Consider the following 17519-nt stretch of genomic DNA (forward strand, 5'->3'; position numbering starts at 1 on the left):
ATATAATGGTTGTGTTTAGGGCATGCGTAATGCAATACGTTTGCATTTATGAAATCATTGGGTAACCAATATGCATAAAATTGAATTTTATGATACCAGCAACTACCTGTCAAATAACAGTCTTTGTAAATTTAGGTTTTTCGACCCTATGCAAAGTTTTGGATTAGCCCCTTATTGCAGCTGATTGTGTCTGGAAACAATGGTGGAAAAGGGATTCATTACATGGTGGTAGAGACAGTTGTGACCCTTCTGTCTTGGTCGAGCTTTGCAACACCAACAGTAAGTAAATTCATGCAATAGTTTGCAATGATTCTGAACCTTAAAAGATGTTTCCAAGACTTACTTTTTATTATTTTAGACTCTATGCACAGTAAAGGTCATGTATGATGCTGTTTTGTTTGTTTCTTAGGGGCTTGCAAAGGATGAGATCCTGGCTAACAGATTGCTTGAATTCTTGATGACACATGCGTTTCATGAAAAGAAAGCAGTGTACAGGCACAACCTCGAGATCATTAAAACAGTCCTGGAATGCTGGAAGGATTGTCTTTCTATTCCATACAAGTATGTGTGGAAAGTTTTCGCACATTTAATTCTATTTGCCTCATAGTTTAAAAGTAGTTTTGAAAAGTTATTTTACATTTAATGTATTCTGTGTGATTTTAACAGGTTAATATACAGTGGTTTTTCTGGCACTGACCCCAACAAGAAAGATAACTCTGTGGGAATTCAGTTATTAGGTTTAGCTGTGGCTAATAACTTTCCTCCATATGACCCAAAATGTGAAATCGATTATGACCGGTGAGTTATGTATGTCCTAATGGAGATATTGCACTGATGGTTTAAAATGTAGTCCTTTCATGAGATGTTATGCCTAATCTACTGGCCAGTATTTAGGAAAGTCATTGTTTAATAATGGTCTCTCCTCTCTAGGTACTTTAAAGCACTAATCAACAATCTAACATTTACAAGATTTAAAGAGGTTTATGCGGCAGCGGCAGAAGTCCTGGGACATGTCCTTCGTTACATTGCTGAGAAAGAGAAAGTATGTGTACTAGTTTAACACAGAATTAGAGGTGCTTATATTCCTTAACTCAGGGATAACTAAAAGTCACATTAAACTTACGAGTTAAATCTTAAAAATACATTCAAGTCCCTTAACTATTAAGCAAAATGTAACCTGAATAGAGTGCTAGAAGCAGTTTTTTTATGCTATTGATATTAGGAACTTATGATAACATACTGAAAAACTGGAACATAATTGTGTTCTGTAGTTGCTCAAAATACTAATTTGCAACATATGTCCATCTATGTACATTTAAGACCGAGGCACTGACATGAATGAATACTTCCCAGGGTTTCCCTTTGCATCATGCAGTTTTAAACCTTAAATACAAAATAAATATTTTACTGGCATTAGTCATAATTTTCATTTATTTTATTACAAGAGCATAGAAGGCCCTGTGTTTGACTACGTGGTGGAAAAACTAAAACAGCATCATGCAAGCAATAAAGAAGACAAGTTCATAATGTGTTTGAACAAAGTAGTGAAGAATTTCCCCATATTTGCTGACAGGTAAGGCGTTTTACTTACTACAGAAGTCTAATATGATACCGGACTGGTTACATTTCTTGTTTTTTACAGGTTTATGGCCATTGTTCTTTTCTTGCTACCAAAACTTCACGGAGTTCTGAAGACACAGTGTCTGGAGATAATAATGTTCAGGGCTGAAGAAATACCAGACCTTTATATTGAGCTAAAAAATAAAGACTTCAAACAGATTATGAGCAACCGGTGAGAGAGATTAGATTCTATTACAACCTTCTGTATTCGGTCCTGCATTGTGAAATTTTCTTGACAGAAGTATCTCTACAGGATGGGAATGATTGTCTGCATGTGACGGCTATAAAAATAATTTCTGTGGGTTTTTACTATTTGTCTTATCACTTACTTAAACATATGTATATATCTACCTGCTTATATTGCATGCACACTTCGGCAAGGAGGCATCAGTGTTCCATCTATCAATATGGGTGCTTTGTCGCACCCATATTGATGTTGCAATATGGGTGCTGAGACGCCGCAGTATGGCTCGCGGTATACTGAGACGCTGAAGCGGATCCCGGCACAATTGTGCAGCGTGACTGACAGCTGGCTCTGCCTATCTAGAGGCAGAGCCAGCTGTGCCCCCCCCCCCCCCCCCCCCGCCAGTCAGCGCTGGCGGATCGGAGGGGGGAATCCAGCCCCTCCGCTGTCACGGCAGAGAGCTGTGACAGAATCTAGAGGTGAGCGAACGCCGGTATGTGTTCGCTCACCTCCCGATCTACTGAGCCGACCTGTGACAGTCTCATTGTCACAGGTCGGCTAGAACTATGAGGTGAGTGAAAAGCACTCACCTCATAGTTCTCCTTTAAGCCATATCACCACGCGTGTAGAGAAGAAATCATTATATGCATGTGCATTGTGGATGGAGTATCCACACAGTAGTGACCGCTGCTACCGTGCCTCACCACTCTGCAGACCCCCAACTTTTAACACTCTGATCTGCACTCTGTCATCCTGGGCACATTTGCTTACAACTCTGCTGCATGCCTTCTTCAGCACTTATTACTCGACTTTGCCACACACACACTTTCCCTCACTTCCTCACTACTCTTCCCTGTGCACCAACCTCTGCCTTTACCACCCCACCCCCCACACCTCTGCCCATCTACCCCTGCCTCTTCCACTCTTCCCCACCTGGCCCACCCACCCCTGCCTTTACCACTTTAGCTCCCAAGTCCATTTGTCCCTGCCTGTACCACTCTTTCCCCTACTGCCTGCCCACACCACTATTTCTCACCCTACCCTGCCTTCACCACTCTTTCCCTCCTGCCCACCCACCCCTTCCTTGCCTTTACCACTCACTCTCACCCTCCCCCTGCCTTCACCACTCTCAAAAGCTACACTTCCTTATGTAATTGTGCTGCTCAGTACTTCAAGAAATGATTTGTGGCCATTTATTCTGGTCCAAGATTGTAAATTGCAGTTGCCACTGTGATGTTAATTACCAAAGTGCTATAATCTTCGTAATTAAATTAAATGCAGCCCCCTTTAGGAGTATTCTACGGAGTTAATCCGACTGGTTTCACTTGAGTTTTTCATGCTTGCGTTAGATGTTAACAAAAAACCCCACACGTTTGAAAAGTATTGTCAGAGTGGCAGTACTTTGTCTCTGTGCAGTAGGTGCTGTACTTTGTCCTGTGCATCAGCATTTTTGCCAACTGCCTTCAAGACTTTGTCTCGGATTGCCAAGATGTTCTAAAGCTATTGTTTAACCCCTTTGTGACTGACGTACAGTTTATGTCGCCAGCATTGGGGCTGTTTAAACAGACTCCGCCGGGAACAAAATAAAAACAATGAAGCGCCACGGACGATCAATCCCCGGTGTGAAATCCTCTCAGGCACACTGCAGGACGCTGCCCCAAAGAAGCCGGGAGAGCTGAGAATCTAGAAAGTAAGCACAAAAGGGGCGCCTTCCTGGTGCAGATCAATTTTATTTCAGTAGATGAAAGTGAAAAACCGAATGGTACTCACAAAACATGAAAATCACACAGCCATGGGATGAGAGCTGACAGGCAGTAAGATGTCCACTCGGCAATGCCAATGTGTGGTGCCGTTAACGCGTTTCCGGGGCACGCTGTTGGCTGTTCTGATGAAGGGGGCGTGCCCCGGAAACGCGTGGCTGTGTGATTTTCATGTTTTGTGAGTACCATTCGGTTTTTCACTTTCATCTACTGAAATAAAATTGATCTGCACCAGGAAGGCGCCCCTTTTGTGCTTACTTTCTAGAATGAGAGCAATAATTTTAGGGCCAGTATTTCGGGGTATCTCAAAATTGATGACCTGTGGGGGCTTTTAAAGCGTCTTTTATGGACTTTTTGGGGTACTGCAGTTTTTTGCGGTTTCAGGGATGCACGCAATTTGTAAACTGGGCATGTTGGGTATCGTTGTACTTGTTGTAACCTCATCTTTTATATTTCATTAAAAAAAATGGGTATTTTGTTGTGTTTTGGGGCATTTAATTAAATTTGTCAATAAATTTTGGGGTTTAATAAGGAGTTGCGCTAATATTGCGCAACATAACAATTTGCAACAACCACCATTTTATTCTATAGGGTCTTGGCATTCAGAAAATATATAATGTTTGGGGCTTTTAAGTAATTTCCAGGCCTAAAATGTGGAATATAACATGGGTGCAAAAAAATGACAAAAAAGGCTTCAATCATGAAGGGGTTAATTGCACACTTTTGTGTTACCCATATAAACTGGTATTTGTTAGTGCTAAGCCATTAACTTTTTTTTTTTTGTCCTTCCCAATTTCAGAGATGATGAAAGGCAGCGGGTATCTCTAGATATCATTTATAAGATGTTATCCAAACTGAAACCTGCAGAGCTGCGAGAACTATTGCCTTCTGTGATTGCATTTAGCTCACACAATTTTCCTGTTTGTCGTGAACGGATGTATGACATTCTCATGTGGGTTTACGATAACTACAGGTAAGAACCTACGATTGGCTCTTTGCATACATTTTCTTAAAAAGATCTTCACATCAGGGCAGGTTAGAGACCCTGTTGCCAGACCTTTACATATTTATGTATGTTATTTACCTGTTAAATTCTTCCTTGTGTAGAAATGTAAAAGCCCTGGGGCTTGCAGTTGGCTGCGTGGATCTTGGATGTAATGTCAGCAACCCCAGCACACTCAGAGCTGTAGCTGCACTTACACGCTAGTAATCTCATTTGATCCTCCCCCAGCAGCTACATAAAAGGTAAAAGGAAGGGGTGGAGTAGCTGGCCCAGCACAGATAGTATTTAGAAACTCCCAGAAGAGGAGAGGGCTATGACATGCAAGGAGGGAAGGGACTGTCCTAGAGAATTGAATAGAAATTTTTTTTATGTTACGAAACATTTATTATTACCCAATTTTTTGGTAAAATGTACAATATGGGGTCACATTGGGTAAACAGATACCAAACATGTCGAGCCTTAAATATGCATGCGCCCTTGAAATCACAAAAAACTACCATACCCAAAATTGGCCATAGGTGATGCTTTATAGGCTTTTACTGCTCATTTTCTTAGTGTTAACAGTAATTGAGGGCCCTATAATTATTGCTCTCACTCCAATGTTTGCACTGATATGTAACATGCGTGGCATAATTTGTAAATGCATGTTTCTATGTGGGGACAGGGTACTTAAAAAATATATTTAGCTTTTTGTTATATGTGACTTATTTTTGCAACTTTTTTTTTTTTTTTACACTTTATTGCCATCACATAGGAGGCTTGTTAGCTAGCACCCTATGTGATTGCACTTATACAGTGACAGGTCCTTTTTATGGATACATCTGGGGTCTATTGGATCCCTAATATCACCTATGGACTTCCTTAGAAGCTGATGAAGCAGCGATCTGCTTCACCAGCTTCTTCTATGGCTACAGCAGTGTGAGTGACACCAGAAGTCATGTAATATACAAACTTCTGGGTCCAGTGATTGGAGCGGAGATCAGCTGCTGGGAGTTTGCTGATATCCCTCCGCTCTTAAGGTGCCCATACACTGCACGATTTTCGTACGAGAATCGCGGGAAATCCCGCGATCGTACGATATTCGTGCAGTGTATGGAAGGCGTGCGACCGTTTCTACTGTACGGTCGCACGTCTTCCGTTAGTGGCCTGCTTGTGCGACAACTGCCGAATGGGCCGATTTGCAGTGATCGGAAGCCCGCCCCTCAGCTTGGTGGACTTTTGAGGATCGCAAGTACGATCTGCCTGTCCAAGATTTGCAGATCGTACAAGCTTTTAATAAGCTTACGACCACCGCAAGACAAAAGTCTTGCGATGGTCGTGAGGTGTATGGGCACCTTTAGAGTACAGACCCACTGTGCCAGTACCAGACTCATACGGGGGACAGCGGAGCCCATGATAGCTGGCAGCGGTAGCGAATGCACGCTACCACACAACATACAAGCGATCGGGTGGCTCTATAAAGCTTGTTTGTAAACAGCCTATGCTGACTATTTAAAATGCTTACAGCTTCCCGCTTGTGCGCGCGCGCGCAAGCGGGAACTGGAAAAGGACATTTACAAACATCCACCCAGTCCTAAGCATCCGCTATCCGGCCGTTTATTTACAATCAGCCGGACGTCAAAGGATTAAATATATATAATGTTCCCAGGGCACTATGGGCTGCCCAAAGAGACAGACAGATACAGTGGTTATTTATTTTCAAGATCAATGGCTCTCTTTGAAAACTTGACTGAAGTTGCATGGATGGAGAGTAGGGCTGCAACAACTAATCAACATAATCGATTATAATCGATTATTGAAAAAGTTGTCAACTTTTTCAATAATCGATTAATCGGCTTCCGATTGGTTGGCCCTGTTCACGGCTCCACACACGCTGCACGCCACACCTCCTCCCCACCTCACGCTTGCCGCTGCCATGCCCGCCCGCATCCACACCTCCTCCCGCCTCACGCTCAGTGCTCGCCCAAATCCACGATCGGCACAGGTGCGCGGGGAGAAGAAGTAAGGAGGAGCAGGCGTGAGGGAATGACAGCCGCCGCCAATAGGCCCGATCTCAGAAACAAGTTGCTAGAAGACTGCTCAGGTAAGCCTGCACTTTCCCACACATGGTGCTCTATAATGTATTGCTGGGATTTGTATTCCTCTATACCTGATGGTACATTGTGATGTATATTAGATCGGCTATAGAGGAATACAAATCCCAGCAATACATTGTACACTGTATGTATAATGTATTGCTGGGATTTGTTGTATTCCTTTGTAGCTGGTGGTATTCTGCATTGCGCTGTATGGAGGACTACAAATCAAGGAATAATATATTATACAGCGCAATGCGGAATACCACCAGCTATAGACGAGTACAACAAATCCCAGCAATAATACATTATACAGCGCAATGCAGAATACCACTAGCTATAGAGGACTACAACACCCAGCAATAGTACATTATACAGCACAATGCAGAATACTACCAGCTATAATGTACTATTGCTGGGATTTGTTGTACTCCTCTATAACTGGTGGTATTCTGCATTGTGCTGTATAATGTACTATTGCTGGGTTTTGTAGTCCTTAATAGGCGGTGCCATTCTACATTAATTGCTGTATAATTTTACACTTTTCATTTCACTATATTGCACACCACACTTTTTTTTCCTTTTCTTTACTTCCACCGCTCCAAGCTTGCTCCTGTGATGGACTACAATCTCAATACAAACTAGTAGTCCATCACTGGAGCCATTTTTTAAAATGTATTTAATTTTTTTATCCGATTAACCGATTAATCGAACTTAATAATCGTCCAACTAATCGATTTTGAAAATAATCGTTAGCTGCAGCTCTAATGGAGAGGTGACTAATCACTGCTCCTATTCATTTATTTGTGTGTAAATTTTAAGTTTGAACTGTTAGTCTTAATATAGACCGGAATACATAAAACTGAGGCCACATGCTGGCTAGAATAACAATGCATAATATTAATATGCAATGTTTCACCTTTACTTGACTAAAAAACTATTTGTTTCAAATTCTGACCCTAATAAAGAAAGGAAATAAATACAAAACCATTCTATATACCCTTAAACAGTGGTGCGGTGGATTTATTGACCTGAGTGTGTATTTGCACGCAGACTGTATATAGAGTTTAATTTCCTTATAAAGGTCAGAGTATGGCAATAGTTGCTATGGTATTTGGAGGTACTTGAGCAATTTGAAAAAATCTTGCTACAAACAGTCGTGTTTTAAATGTATTAAAATATGCTCAACTCCATTCTTTGTCATGCTCCAGAGATCCAGAAAGCCAGTTAGATAACGATTCACATAATGTTTTCAACATGGTTAAAGAGGCATTACTGGAAGGACTGGTGGATGGAAATGCTGAACTCCAGTAAGTTTAATTCTTTGTTGCACTACTCCTTATCTATACACATAAATTGCTGTATTTCTGTTGTATAGTCAAAACCTTTTTTTAATTACATTTTGGATAAAGTGGGGAAGACCACCTTTTTATTGCTGTCTTCGTACCCATTTTGCCCATTGTCTCCAAGAAAGAAAGTGAAGGACATTCAAAATTGGGAACGTTCAAAATCAGAGGTATGGGAAAACCTCCCAATGGGGCTGCCTGTTCTATGGACAACTGTCTAATAGGGGAATTCCCCATGCTTTGGGAGATTTCTCCCAACTTCATCTTGTGTTTTAGGGACAGAAGGTGAAGGGAAATGTCTCCAATGGTACACAGATGGCAAAACATGAACTGCCAGGACGTTTAACCCTTCTATACTCTATCCAAATCTAACAATACATATGCTTTAAACCAGATTTGCATCCACACATTGTTACATCCTATAATTAAAGCTAGGTATGCACCGATACCACTTTTTTAAGACCGAGTACCGATACTTTTGATCAAGTACTCGCAGATACCAATTACCGATACTTTTTCTTAAAAGGACAGGTCACATTTTTTCTAAAGTAATACAAACTAATGCTTTAAGGTCACTTTCTTAATATTATGATTCATGAGATGACGAGGGAGCATGACGCCGGCTTCCCGGCCAATCAGAATCCCGGGCGCTGCGTCATTACACGGCGCCTGGCTTCCGGATTTGCTAGCTTCCTGACCAATCGGGAAGCCGGGCAGCGCGTCATTGCACGCTACCCGGCTTCCTGATTGGCCGGGAAGTCGGCTCCATGCTCTCTCATAACAAGTGACAAGAGAGCATGGAGCCGTTTCCTGGCCAATCAGGAAACCGGGCAGCGTGTAATGATGCTAGTATCAGTGCATCCCTAATTAAAGCCATCCAAATTTTCACTTATTTGGATTTTTTTAATTTTTTTCCCCCTTAGAAACAGTAATTTTTTTAAAATTAAAATGTATGTGGGTTTACCAGCCCTGCTAGTCATTCTAGTCATATGCATGTCACAGTATACATTGACTTTAATTCTGGAATGATTTACCAGGACTACCAGGAAGTAGGGCTGCATCTAAAGATTATTTTCATCAGAATTCATTTGTTAGCCGCTAATTTTTTTGATGGGATAAAAAAATTAAATAAATAGCCTTAATTTTAAATAAAATGCACATAAGCGGTGTTACAAACAAAGTTTACTTCAGAATAAAACTGCATGCACAATGTTTTGCAGTCGCACTGCACTGGAATGCACAGCATTGCAGTACTGCGAGTTCCAGTGCTGGCTTTCACACTCGGAGGCACGTTTGGGATGGCACTGCAACGCACCTCCCGCATTAGAATTTGTCAGGCCGAAACCGAAAATGACTTTTTCTTTCCTACCTTTTGATAATTTTTTTTAACAATAATTGTATTGTAAGCACATGGCACTTGAATAGCTTCAGCCAGGGAATGACAGCTGCCAGTGGCAAGATTCCACAGGTGCCAGCTGAATGTAAATACAGCAGGTAGTGCGCTGGTGCAATAGCATGCTGGCTAATGCACCCGCCCACTGCTTGCTGTGCCATCCTCTCTCCGTGAGGGAGAGAGATAGGGGATCCAACCAACTAATCTATAATGAGAATAGTTGACAACTATTCTCATTATCTATTAATCGATTAGTTGGTTGGAGCCCTACAAGGAAGCCATGTTTGGTTTGACTGCCTTGTTTTTTTTAATCCTTTTTCCACAACTGTAGATTATGTCTTACAGAAACAAAACTTGTTTTTCTTAAATCTGTGTCTGCTGTGTTGTCATGTCAAATAGGAACGTAGGAGCGTACTATATTTTTGGTACATCAGCAGTTATCTTTAAAGGGATAAAACCTGGGGAAATGTGCATTTTTTTAATTTTGCTCTGGCACAAGTTTTAAAAATATGAACAGTTCCAACGGAATGTTTTCTTTTTTTTTTTTTTTTTGCCCTTATCACAGGCTTATTGTCAGGAATTTTTGGAGCAATGAAACTCGGTTACCAACTGGCACAATGGATCGTATGTTAGCTGTGCTTAGCTCTTTATATTCCACAAAGATTGAAAAGCACTTTTTAAGCCTATCCACCAACTTGCTTCTCGAAATGACCAGCAGGAGTCCAGATTATGTCAGGCAGATGTTTGAGCATCCCCTGTCAGAATGCAAGTTTCAGGTAAAATATGCAGCAATGTGTCTGAATTTCAGCTATGAAATAAATTTCAGTAACATTTAAGTATTTCATTAACCATTCTGTTATAGGATTACACTGTTGAATCCAACTGGCGCTATCGCAGTACTGTTCTCACACCAATGTTTGTGGAAACTCAGGCTTCTCAAAGCAGCTACAGGTCTAGAACACAAGGATCCTTGTCCGAGGCAGAGCTTGGGGCAGCCCAACTGAGAGCCACTCAGCAACACTATCAGTTTACACCCACACAGAATATAGGTATGTGATGTAAAGTGCAAAATATTTTTTTAAAGAGATAACTGGGATGATTTGGTATAGTGTTTGGGACACTTTCTGGTAGTACAGCCCCTTTAAAAAGTCCTGTCCTAATTAATGAAAGCTTTACAACAGTTTTGTAAATAGTTCCAACATGTGCAAAAGATTTAGGCAGTTCTTGTTGACCGATTTAATTCCGCTTCGCTACCTCTGAAGTATCGAAGCAGAATAGCCAAGCCGACCGTTCAGCAATTCACTCTCTGCTGTTCGGCCCCTTGGAGAATATGGGTGAGCAGCAGTGAAGGAACTGCCAAACGTTTGCCTCAGCCGAACAAGATATTGCATCAGCGGAGGCGAACGGCCTCTTCCCATTGGTTCAGCCGAACGTGCTGAGGCTTTTCAGCCGAGCCAAAGAAAGGTGAAGTGAGCCGAACGCAACTGATATATGGCTCAAAATAGCTGCAGGGAATAGCCGAAGCGGCTTTGGCTGCCTTCGGTTTGGCTCTGGTGTTCATTCAGCTGCCTTAGACAGCTTGGTGAATAACCCCCTTGGTCTGACTCATCAGTGGTTTTACAGGTGCAGACTGTATCTTTCCATTGGGAGCTCCGCTCCATCACTACAGCTTTTTATTTAAGGAGATTTTATTTCCTGTCTGCAGTATTATGGCCACACTGACATAACTCTGCAAAACACAACACCTGTAATGTGTTTTTTATTCATTCTCCTGCAATCAGACTTTCAGTTGTATTGCCAATAGTATTTAGAATACTTGCGAGCAAGTTTGTTTTAACCCCATCAAATGCCAAAACGTTGACAGTTCTCGGACTGCCCTTTTTTAAACTCCAGATGTCAATCATCATTGGAATTGCCATACAGTTGAATTACCACCCTTGGCTTATATTTTGTTTGGCTTCAATTATATCTCTGGCTAACAAATGTGGAGTTGATCTGCATATGTATAAGGGGGCCAAGCTGTTTGCTGGGATCTACCTCTGATCCATGGGTCATTACATTCCTTGTTTTTCCCCCCTTTTCTTTCAAATCTGTCACTAAGATATTGGATTTACCTAGTTCCTGTCGGGATCTCTCCATGCATCTGTTTTTCAATGTAGACTTTATGCAAACTGATTTTGGTCTGTGACTGTTATGCCCACATCTGAGAGATTGCTTTTCTTCTTATTGCAGAAGTCAGGTTTACCCTTGAAATTAGTGACACAATGGCTCCTTCTTGTGATTGTACCTTGTCGAACCATGTGTGGACAAATAACTGACATTTTTACTATGTGTACACTTGCCTTGGTGAGCAGAGGAGCCTGGGTGCTGCTGGGGGTGGTCCTTGTGGCTCTTGCAGTGCAAATCTGTCACAGTCTGGTTTAGGAGCTCTTTGATGTATGTAGTGCTTTACCAGGGTCTTAGCAGGTGCACGCTCTGACTGGGGATGGCACGTTTTTGCCTGTTAGGGTTTTCTCCCTGTTTGTACACACTTGCTGGTTGCTGGCACAGGGGAAATGGCAAACTAGCGGTTGGCCAGTTGGACGAATGGGGACAAGACCCCATTACAAATCTGTGTGTCCGCGCCTTAGGCTCTCTTTTGACCTTTGACTCTCACTTCCACTATGGAAGGCTTTGCATCCTTTATGGGCACTGTCAGTATCAATTAAATGGTGGATGGGTGAGAATGTCTCTGGAAAGGTTTGTGCACCTGGCTTGCATCTATCTACCATACCAGTGACATTGACAGTGCACCTGACTGCCCACTACAGGCACTGTCAGTGGAATGGTGGATAGGTGGGAGCCAGGTGCAACCACCAATCATTTCAGTTACACTGTGTGCATACAAATACATACATAAATATATATATATAAACACCCCTCTGGTGGCAATGCCGTTCTCCAGGAAATCGTGGTGGCAGCAGCAGCATACAAGAACGCTGGGGGTGCCTCTTCGTCCTCCTCCTCCCAGTGCTGGGACAAGGTCATCTGGTGCCCAGGGCAAAAGATGTCAAACCCCACCCCACACACACATTGGTATCAGTGGGGACAAAAAAATAACCCCCAGCATTGGTGTCAGTGGATGCAATATTAACCCCCAACATTGGTGACTGTGGACGTAATAATAAACTCCAACATTGGTGTCAGTGTACCCAATAATAACCCCAGCATAGGTGTCAGTGGGCGCAAAATTAACCCCCAACATTGTTGCCAGTGGACCATTCAATAAACCCTGACAGTGGCTGCCTCATTATAGGGACAGTCCTGCAGCTTACTAGCATTTCAGAAGTGATCAGCAATGCCAGATGACTTATTTCTACTCTTTCATTTTGGTTTATCTGAATCATTTTCACCCTTTGTTGCTAAAATCTGCAGATCTGTTACTTGTCCAACTTATTACTTATCAGCCTGCCAGAATGGCATATTGTTGTTTTTCTTCCATGATGACTTAATATTTAGTAACATAATACAAATATGAATGCATACAAATATTGATACATATATAATAATGTCAAATCTGTGGAGGTATAACAATAATGAGATTTTAATTTTGCACTTTATTTAGGTGGCAGAAGTTCCTATAACTGGCTGACTGGAAGTAGCATGGACACGCTTGCAGATTACACCATAGACTCTTCAGAGTCTGTGTCCTCAGGATTACTCTTTACAAGCAGACGGACTGACAAAACACGTAGGGGCCCTTTAAAACCCCTGGGGCCTAACTTTGGAAAACAGAGACTGGGGCTTCCTGGAGATAAAACAGACAGCAAAGCCGAAGGTGAAAGCGCTAACTGTATACTGTTTGTAATCTCTGTGTTGTAAATTACACATAGGATTGTAGTCCAAAGATTTATACTTTTTATTGACACAAAGCCCATTCTAAGCAAAACTTTTTTTTTTAAAGTTATAGCTGGACTTGGGAAGAGTAAATACTTCTGTCAAGTTTTTGTTGTCAGTGACCTCATTGGGGAGATTTCACCTCTCTTCCAGTTTGTTACAGCCTGTGATGACAGGACAAGAGAGCGGTTGCTGCCTGGACAGGAAGACAGAGGAAGACATTAATAATAACCTGACAGAAGTTCTAAGTCCCAGTTGTCCCAACTGAGATATCCCATCACTTCCTGTCTCCACAGAAAGTGGGGGCAAATCTCAATGGAGAATGAAACTTGAGGTTTCTATTTCTGAGAAAGGTTGTATCCCTTTACCAATCTGTTCAAAACCTAAAAGGAAAAAAAGTTTGGGCTAGATTTTGGCGTTAAGCAATGTTAGGAATATCGGAGTGTTTGCTTTGCATGTTATCACATTTGTGGATTTACATATGTTCTGAATTCATAGGTGATCATAAATAATATGACACCTAGGCGCATGGATCAGGACAATTAAGCAGCCCATAGACGTTGACAGCTGTAGAATCAAGCTACTTTTTGACTGGATAAGGAAATGCTTTCATGCCTGTCAGTTGACAGCTGTGGAGGATTACGTTGATCAGGAAATCCAGAGATCTGTTCTAATTGATGATATTCTCCACTGAGATGTGCCAATGATAGTAGTTTCTGCCTGTACCACTCTCTTCTGATTATCAAATACAGTAGATATATCCTGATTATCAGAGTATATACAAGGGCTAGCAAAAGTATTCACCCACTTGGCATTTTTCCCTATTTTTTTTCCCTTACCAGCTGGAATTAAAAATAGATTATTTTTTTTTGGGGGGGGGGTTGTATCATTTGATTTACAAAGCTTGCCTACCACTTTGAAGATGCAAAATATTTTTTATTGTTATTCAAACAAGAAATAAGAAAAAAACTGAAAATTTTAGTGTGCATAACTATTCACCCCCCAAAGTCAATACTTTGTGGAGCCACCTGTTGCAGAAGTTACAGCTGAAAGTCTCTTGGGGTATGTCTTTATAAGCTTGGCACACTGAGATTTTTGGCCATTCTTCAAGTCAAAAACTGCTCCAGCTCCTTCAAGTTGGATGGGCTTCGCTGGTGTAGAGCAGTCTGTAAGTCATGCCACAGATTCTCAATTGGATTGAGGTCTAAGCTTTGACTAGGCCATTCCAAGACATTTAAATGTTTCCCTTTAAACCACTCGAGCGTTGCTTTAGCAGTATGTGTACGGTCATTGCCCTGCTTAGAAGATGAACCTCCATCCCAGTCTCAAATCCAGGCAGACTGAAACAGGTTTGCCTCAAGAATTTATAACTAGCCTTTGTAGCAAGGTGCATGCACATGGAAAGGATTACAACAATACAAAACAGAAGTTTCCCAGCACACTTACCGGCTAGCCTGCAACAAAATGTATTTTCTGTGTTTGGTGTGGGGATGTACTGGGAACCCCAGCATGCATTTTGGATTGCCGGGCCTCCAGTGCGTCCCTGAGCCTTTAAAGAAGGAGTGGGCTCCCTGCAGGCATACCTGCATTCAATGTATCAGTGTGGCTCCACATTTTTTGCAAAAAGTTGTGCAACTAAACTCGGATTTTAACGCATACTGTGAGGGCTTGTTCACATGATGTCCGGATTCTGTCCGGACCAGAACCGTCCGCTCCTGCACCCAAAATGCATCCCAATGTCTCCTTATGTGTTTTATGGGCTACAGTTCTCACCAGCGCAGTCCGTTCCGGTCCGGACAGAAAAAATACTGCATGTCACATTTTCTCCGGCACGAACGCGTCGAAAAGGTGCTGAAAACGCAACACACTGCAGCTAACACACTAACAGCCCCACTCTAAAAAAAAAAAAAAACATTGAAAAAAATATATATTTTTTTTTAACTGGAACGCGGTAAAAACATGTCAAAAACGCACTGCACGCATAGCACCGCGTCTGCAGATCTGCTCCAGATCTGGCCTAGAAAATGGTGTGAACAAGCCCTTAGACACGACAAATTGTTGTGTTGCAGAGTAGCCTGTAAGTGTGCTGGGAAACTTCTGTGTTTTGCATTACCTCAATAATTTCCCTGCATTTAACACCATCCATCATTCCTTCAATTCTGACCAGTTTGCAAGTCCTTGTCGATGAAAAACATCCCCACAGTATGATGCTGCCACCACCATGGTGTTCTTGGGGTGATGAGAGGTTTTGGGTTTGCGCCAGACCTAGCGTTTTCCTTGAAGGCCAAAACGCTAAATTTAAGTCTCATCTGACCAGAGTACCTTCTTCAATATGTTTGGGGAGTCTCCCACATGCCTTTTGGCGAACAGCATACATGTTTGCTTATTTTTTTTGTAAGCAGTGGCTTTTTCCTCGTCACTCTTCCATGAATGGCAGCTCTGTGGAGTGTACGGCTTAAAGTGGTCCTATGGACAAATCCTCCAATCTCTGTGGAGTTTTGCAGCTCCCTCAGGGTTATCTTTGGTGCCTCTCTGATTAATGTCCTCCTTGCCTGGACCATGAGTTTTGGTGAGTGACCCTCTCTTTGTTGTTGTGGTGCCATATTCTTTCCATGTTTTAATAATGGATTCAATTGTGCTCCATGGGATGTTCAAAGTTTCTGACCTGTTTGTAGAGTTCCTTGGTCTGCATAGTGCCGCTTGGTTGGTGGTGCTCCTTGCTCACTGATGTTGCAGATTATGTGGCCTTTCAGAACAGTGTATATATACTGAGATCATGTGACACTTAGATTGCTCACAGGTGGTCTCTATTTAGCTAATTATGTGACTTCTGAAGGTAATTTGTTGCATCAGATCTTATGTAGGGGATTCATAGCAAAGGGGGTGAATTAATATGCACGCACCACTTTTCCGGTTTTTATTTTTTATAATGTATAAAAACAAATTATTTTCTTGATTTCCTGTTCACCATTTTGGACTAGTTTGTGTACGTCCATTACATGTAATCCAAATAAAAATCCATTTAAATTCCAAGTAGTAATGCAAAAAATGTGTGGCATTAAAAGTAATGCCAAGGGGGTAAATACTTTTGCAAGCCACTGTACGGTTATAGGTCAGGGTTACCCATTCTACAACCAACAATCTTGTTGGTTCTGCTGAAAAATCAGAGAAAATAGGATTTTTTGCACTCACTACAAACTAATTTCCTCACTCTTAATTCATTTTGGCATGGGAGGCAGATTTCAGTCTCATGTGTTTTTTTGTTTTGTTTTTTTTTATGCCTTTTTTTTCTTGTAGGCCTTTAAATTGTATGTTTTTAATTCTGGATTTACCTGCTAGGAATTGTGTAAGTAACCACTCGTATATAAAAGGGGATTTTGAACTTACATTTCTTCACATATTTTGTTCAAGGCATAGTTGAAACATCTGAAATCTTGAGATTGCGCAGGCGTTTTTTGAAGGACCGAGAAAAGACAAGTATCAGCTTTGCAAGAAAGGGAGTGGCGGAACAAAAAAGAGAACAGGTATGGTTCATAAGAATGATCCTGTAATTGGTTTATTTATTTGTTATTTTGAACAGCTAAAGTAGTGTTAAATAGGAATATGGAATAATAGCATGGCAAGTTTTATCAATTCTGCTGTAGATAATGGAAAAAGCATAGCCTCATCTAACTATTAATCTCGTATTCCTCTTCTGACAAAATATTATAGATTGCAGGCCTGAGTTTGACTGAAGTAACTTTTGGTGTCTGTAGTCAGTATATTGCTATTGCTCATGCTGAAAGAACATTAAATACCTAGTATGTGCAGTCAGCTGCAGGACCAGGCTGCTATTGGGAGCTGTGTGTAGTAACCAAGAGTTCAGGAAGCATTCTTTAACGTTCCCCATCATGTGATCTCTGCTGTGAATGTAAACAGATCAGAGATCAGGCTGCTGGTTGTCCCTTTAGGTACTTCTAACATGAAGGTTAGGAATCTCTGCGGTGTTTACCATGATTGGCCATTCATAGCATACAAAAAGAAAGTTTGTTATTCTAAGTATTTTTTCTTCTGCCTGTAAAACAGCAAAATATCTAGAAAAAATAAATAAAACATTAAAATGTATTCAGAATGTGTGACTTTTGATGCAGCTGAGAACTATCTAATTCTTTCTAGTTAGGTTGACAATTTTGGTAATGGTAATTGGAAACATCATAAAATTAACAATAGAAATAACAAATCCTGCAAGTTAATATAGACACCATTCATTCCAAGTCCTATAA

The 17519-nt window shown here is 41.4% G+C and overlaps 1 protein-coding gene across 1 annotated transcript in view; it reads left to right on the forward strand.

Annotated features, from left to right (window-relative positions):
• The window catches only part of PRKDC (protein kinase, DNA-activated, catalytic polypeptide), a 130133-nt gene that overhangs the window by 66043 nt on the left and 46571 nt on the right, over window positions 1–17519 (forward strand). The window contains exons 47-58 of the mRNA XM_018562961.1: window positions 136–279; window positions 410–561; window positions 667–798; window positions 931–1042; window positions 1446–1573; window positions 1643–1792; window positions 4364–4537; window positions 7854–7952; window positions 9947–10157; window positions 10244–10430; window positions 12986–13198; window positions 16669–16781. Coding sequence (XP_018418463.1) covers window positions 136–279; window positions 410–561; window positions 667–798; window positions 931–1042; window positions 1446–1573; window positions 1643–1792; window positions 4364–4537; window positions 7854–7952; window positions 9947–10157; window positions 10244–10430; window positions 12986–13198; window positions 16669–16781 — 1815 coding nt within the window. The remainder of the gene's footprint in view (window positions 1–135; window positions 280–409; window positions 562–666; window positions 799–930; window positions 1043–1445; window positions 1574–1642; window positions 1793–4363; window positions 4538–7853; window positions 7953–9946; window positions 10158–10243; window positions 10431–12985; window positions 13199–16668; window positions 16782–17519) is intronic.

Source organism: Nanorana parkeri, unplaced genomic scaffold (genome assembly GCF_000935625.1).
Source record: "Nanorana parkeri isolate BGI_ZX_2015 unplaced genomic scaffold, ASM93562v1 scaffold617, whole genome shotgun sequence".
Classification (NCBI taxonomy): Eukaryota; Metazoa; Chordata; class Amphibia; order Anura; family Dicroglossidae; genus Nanorana; species Nanorana parkeri.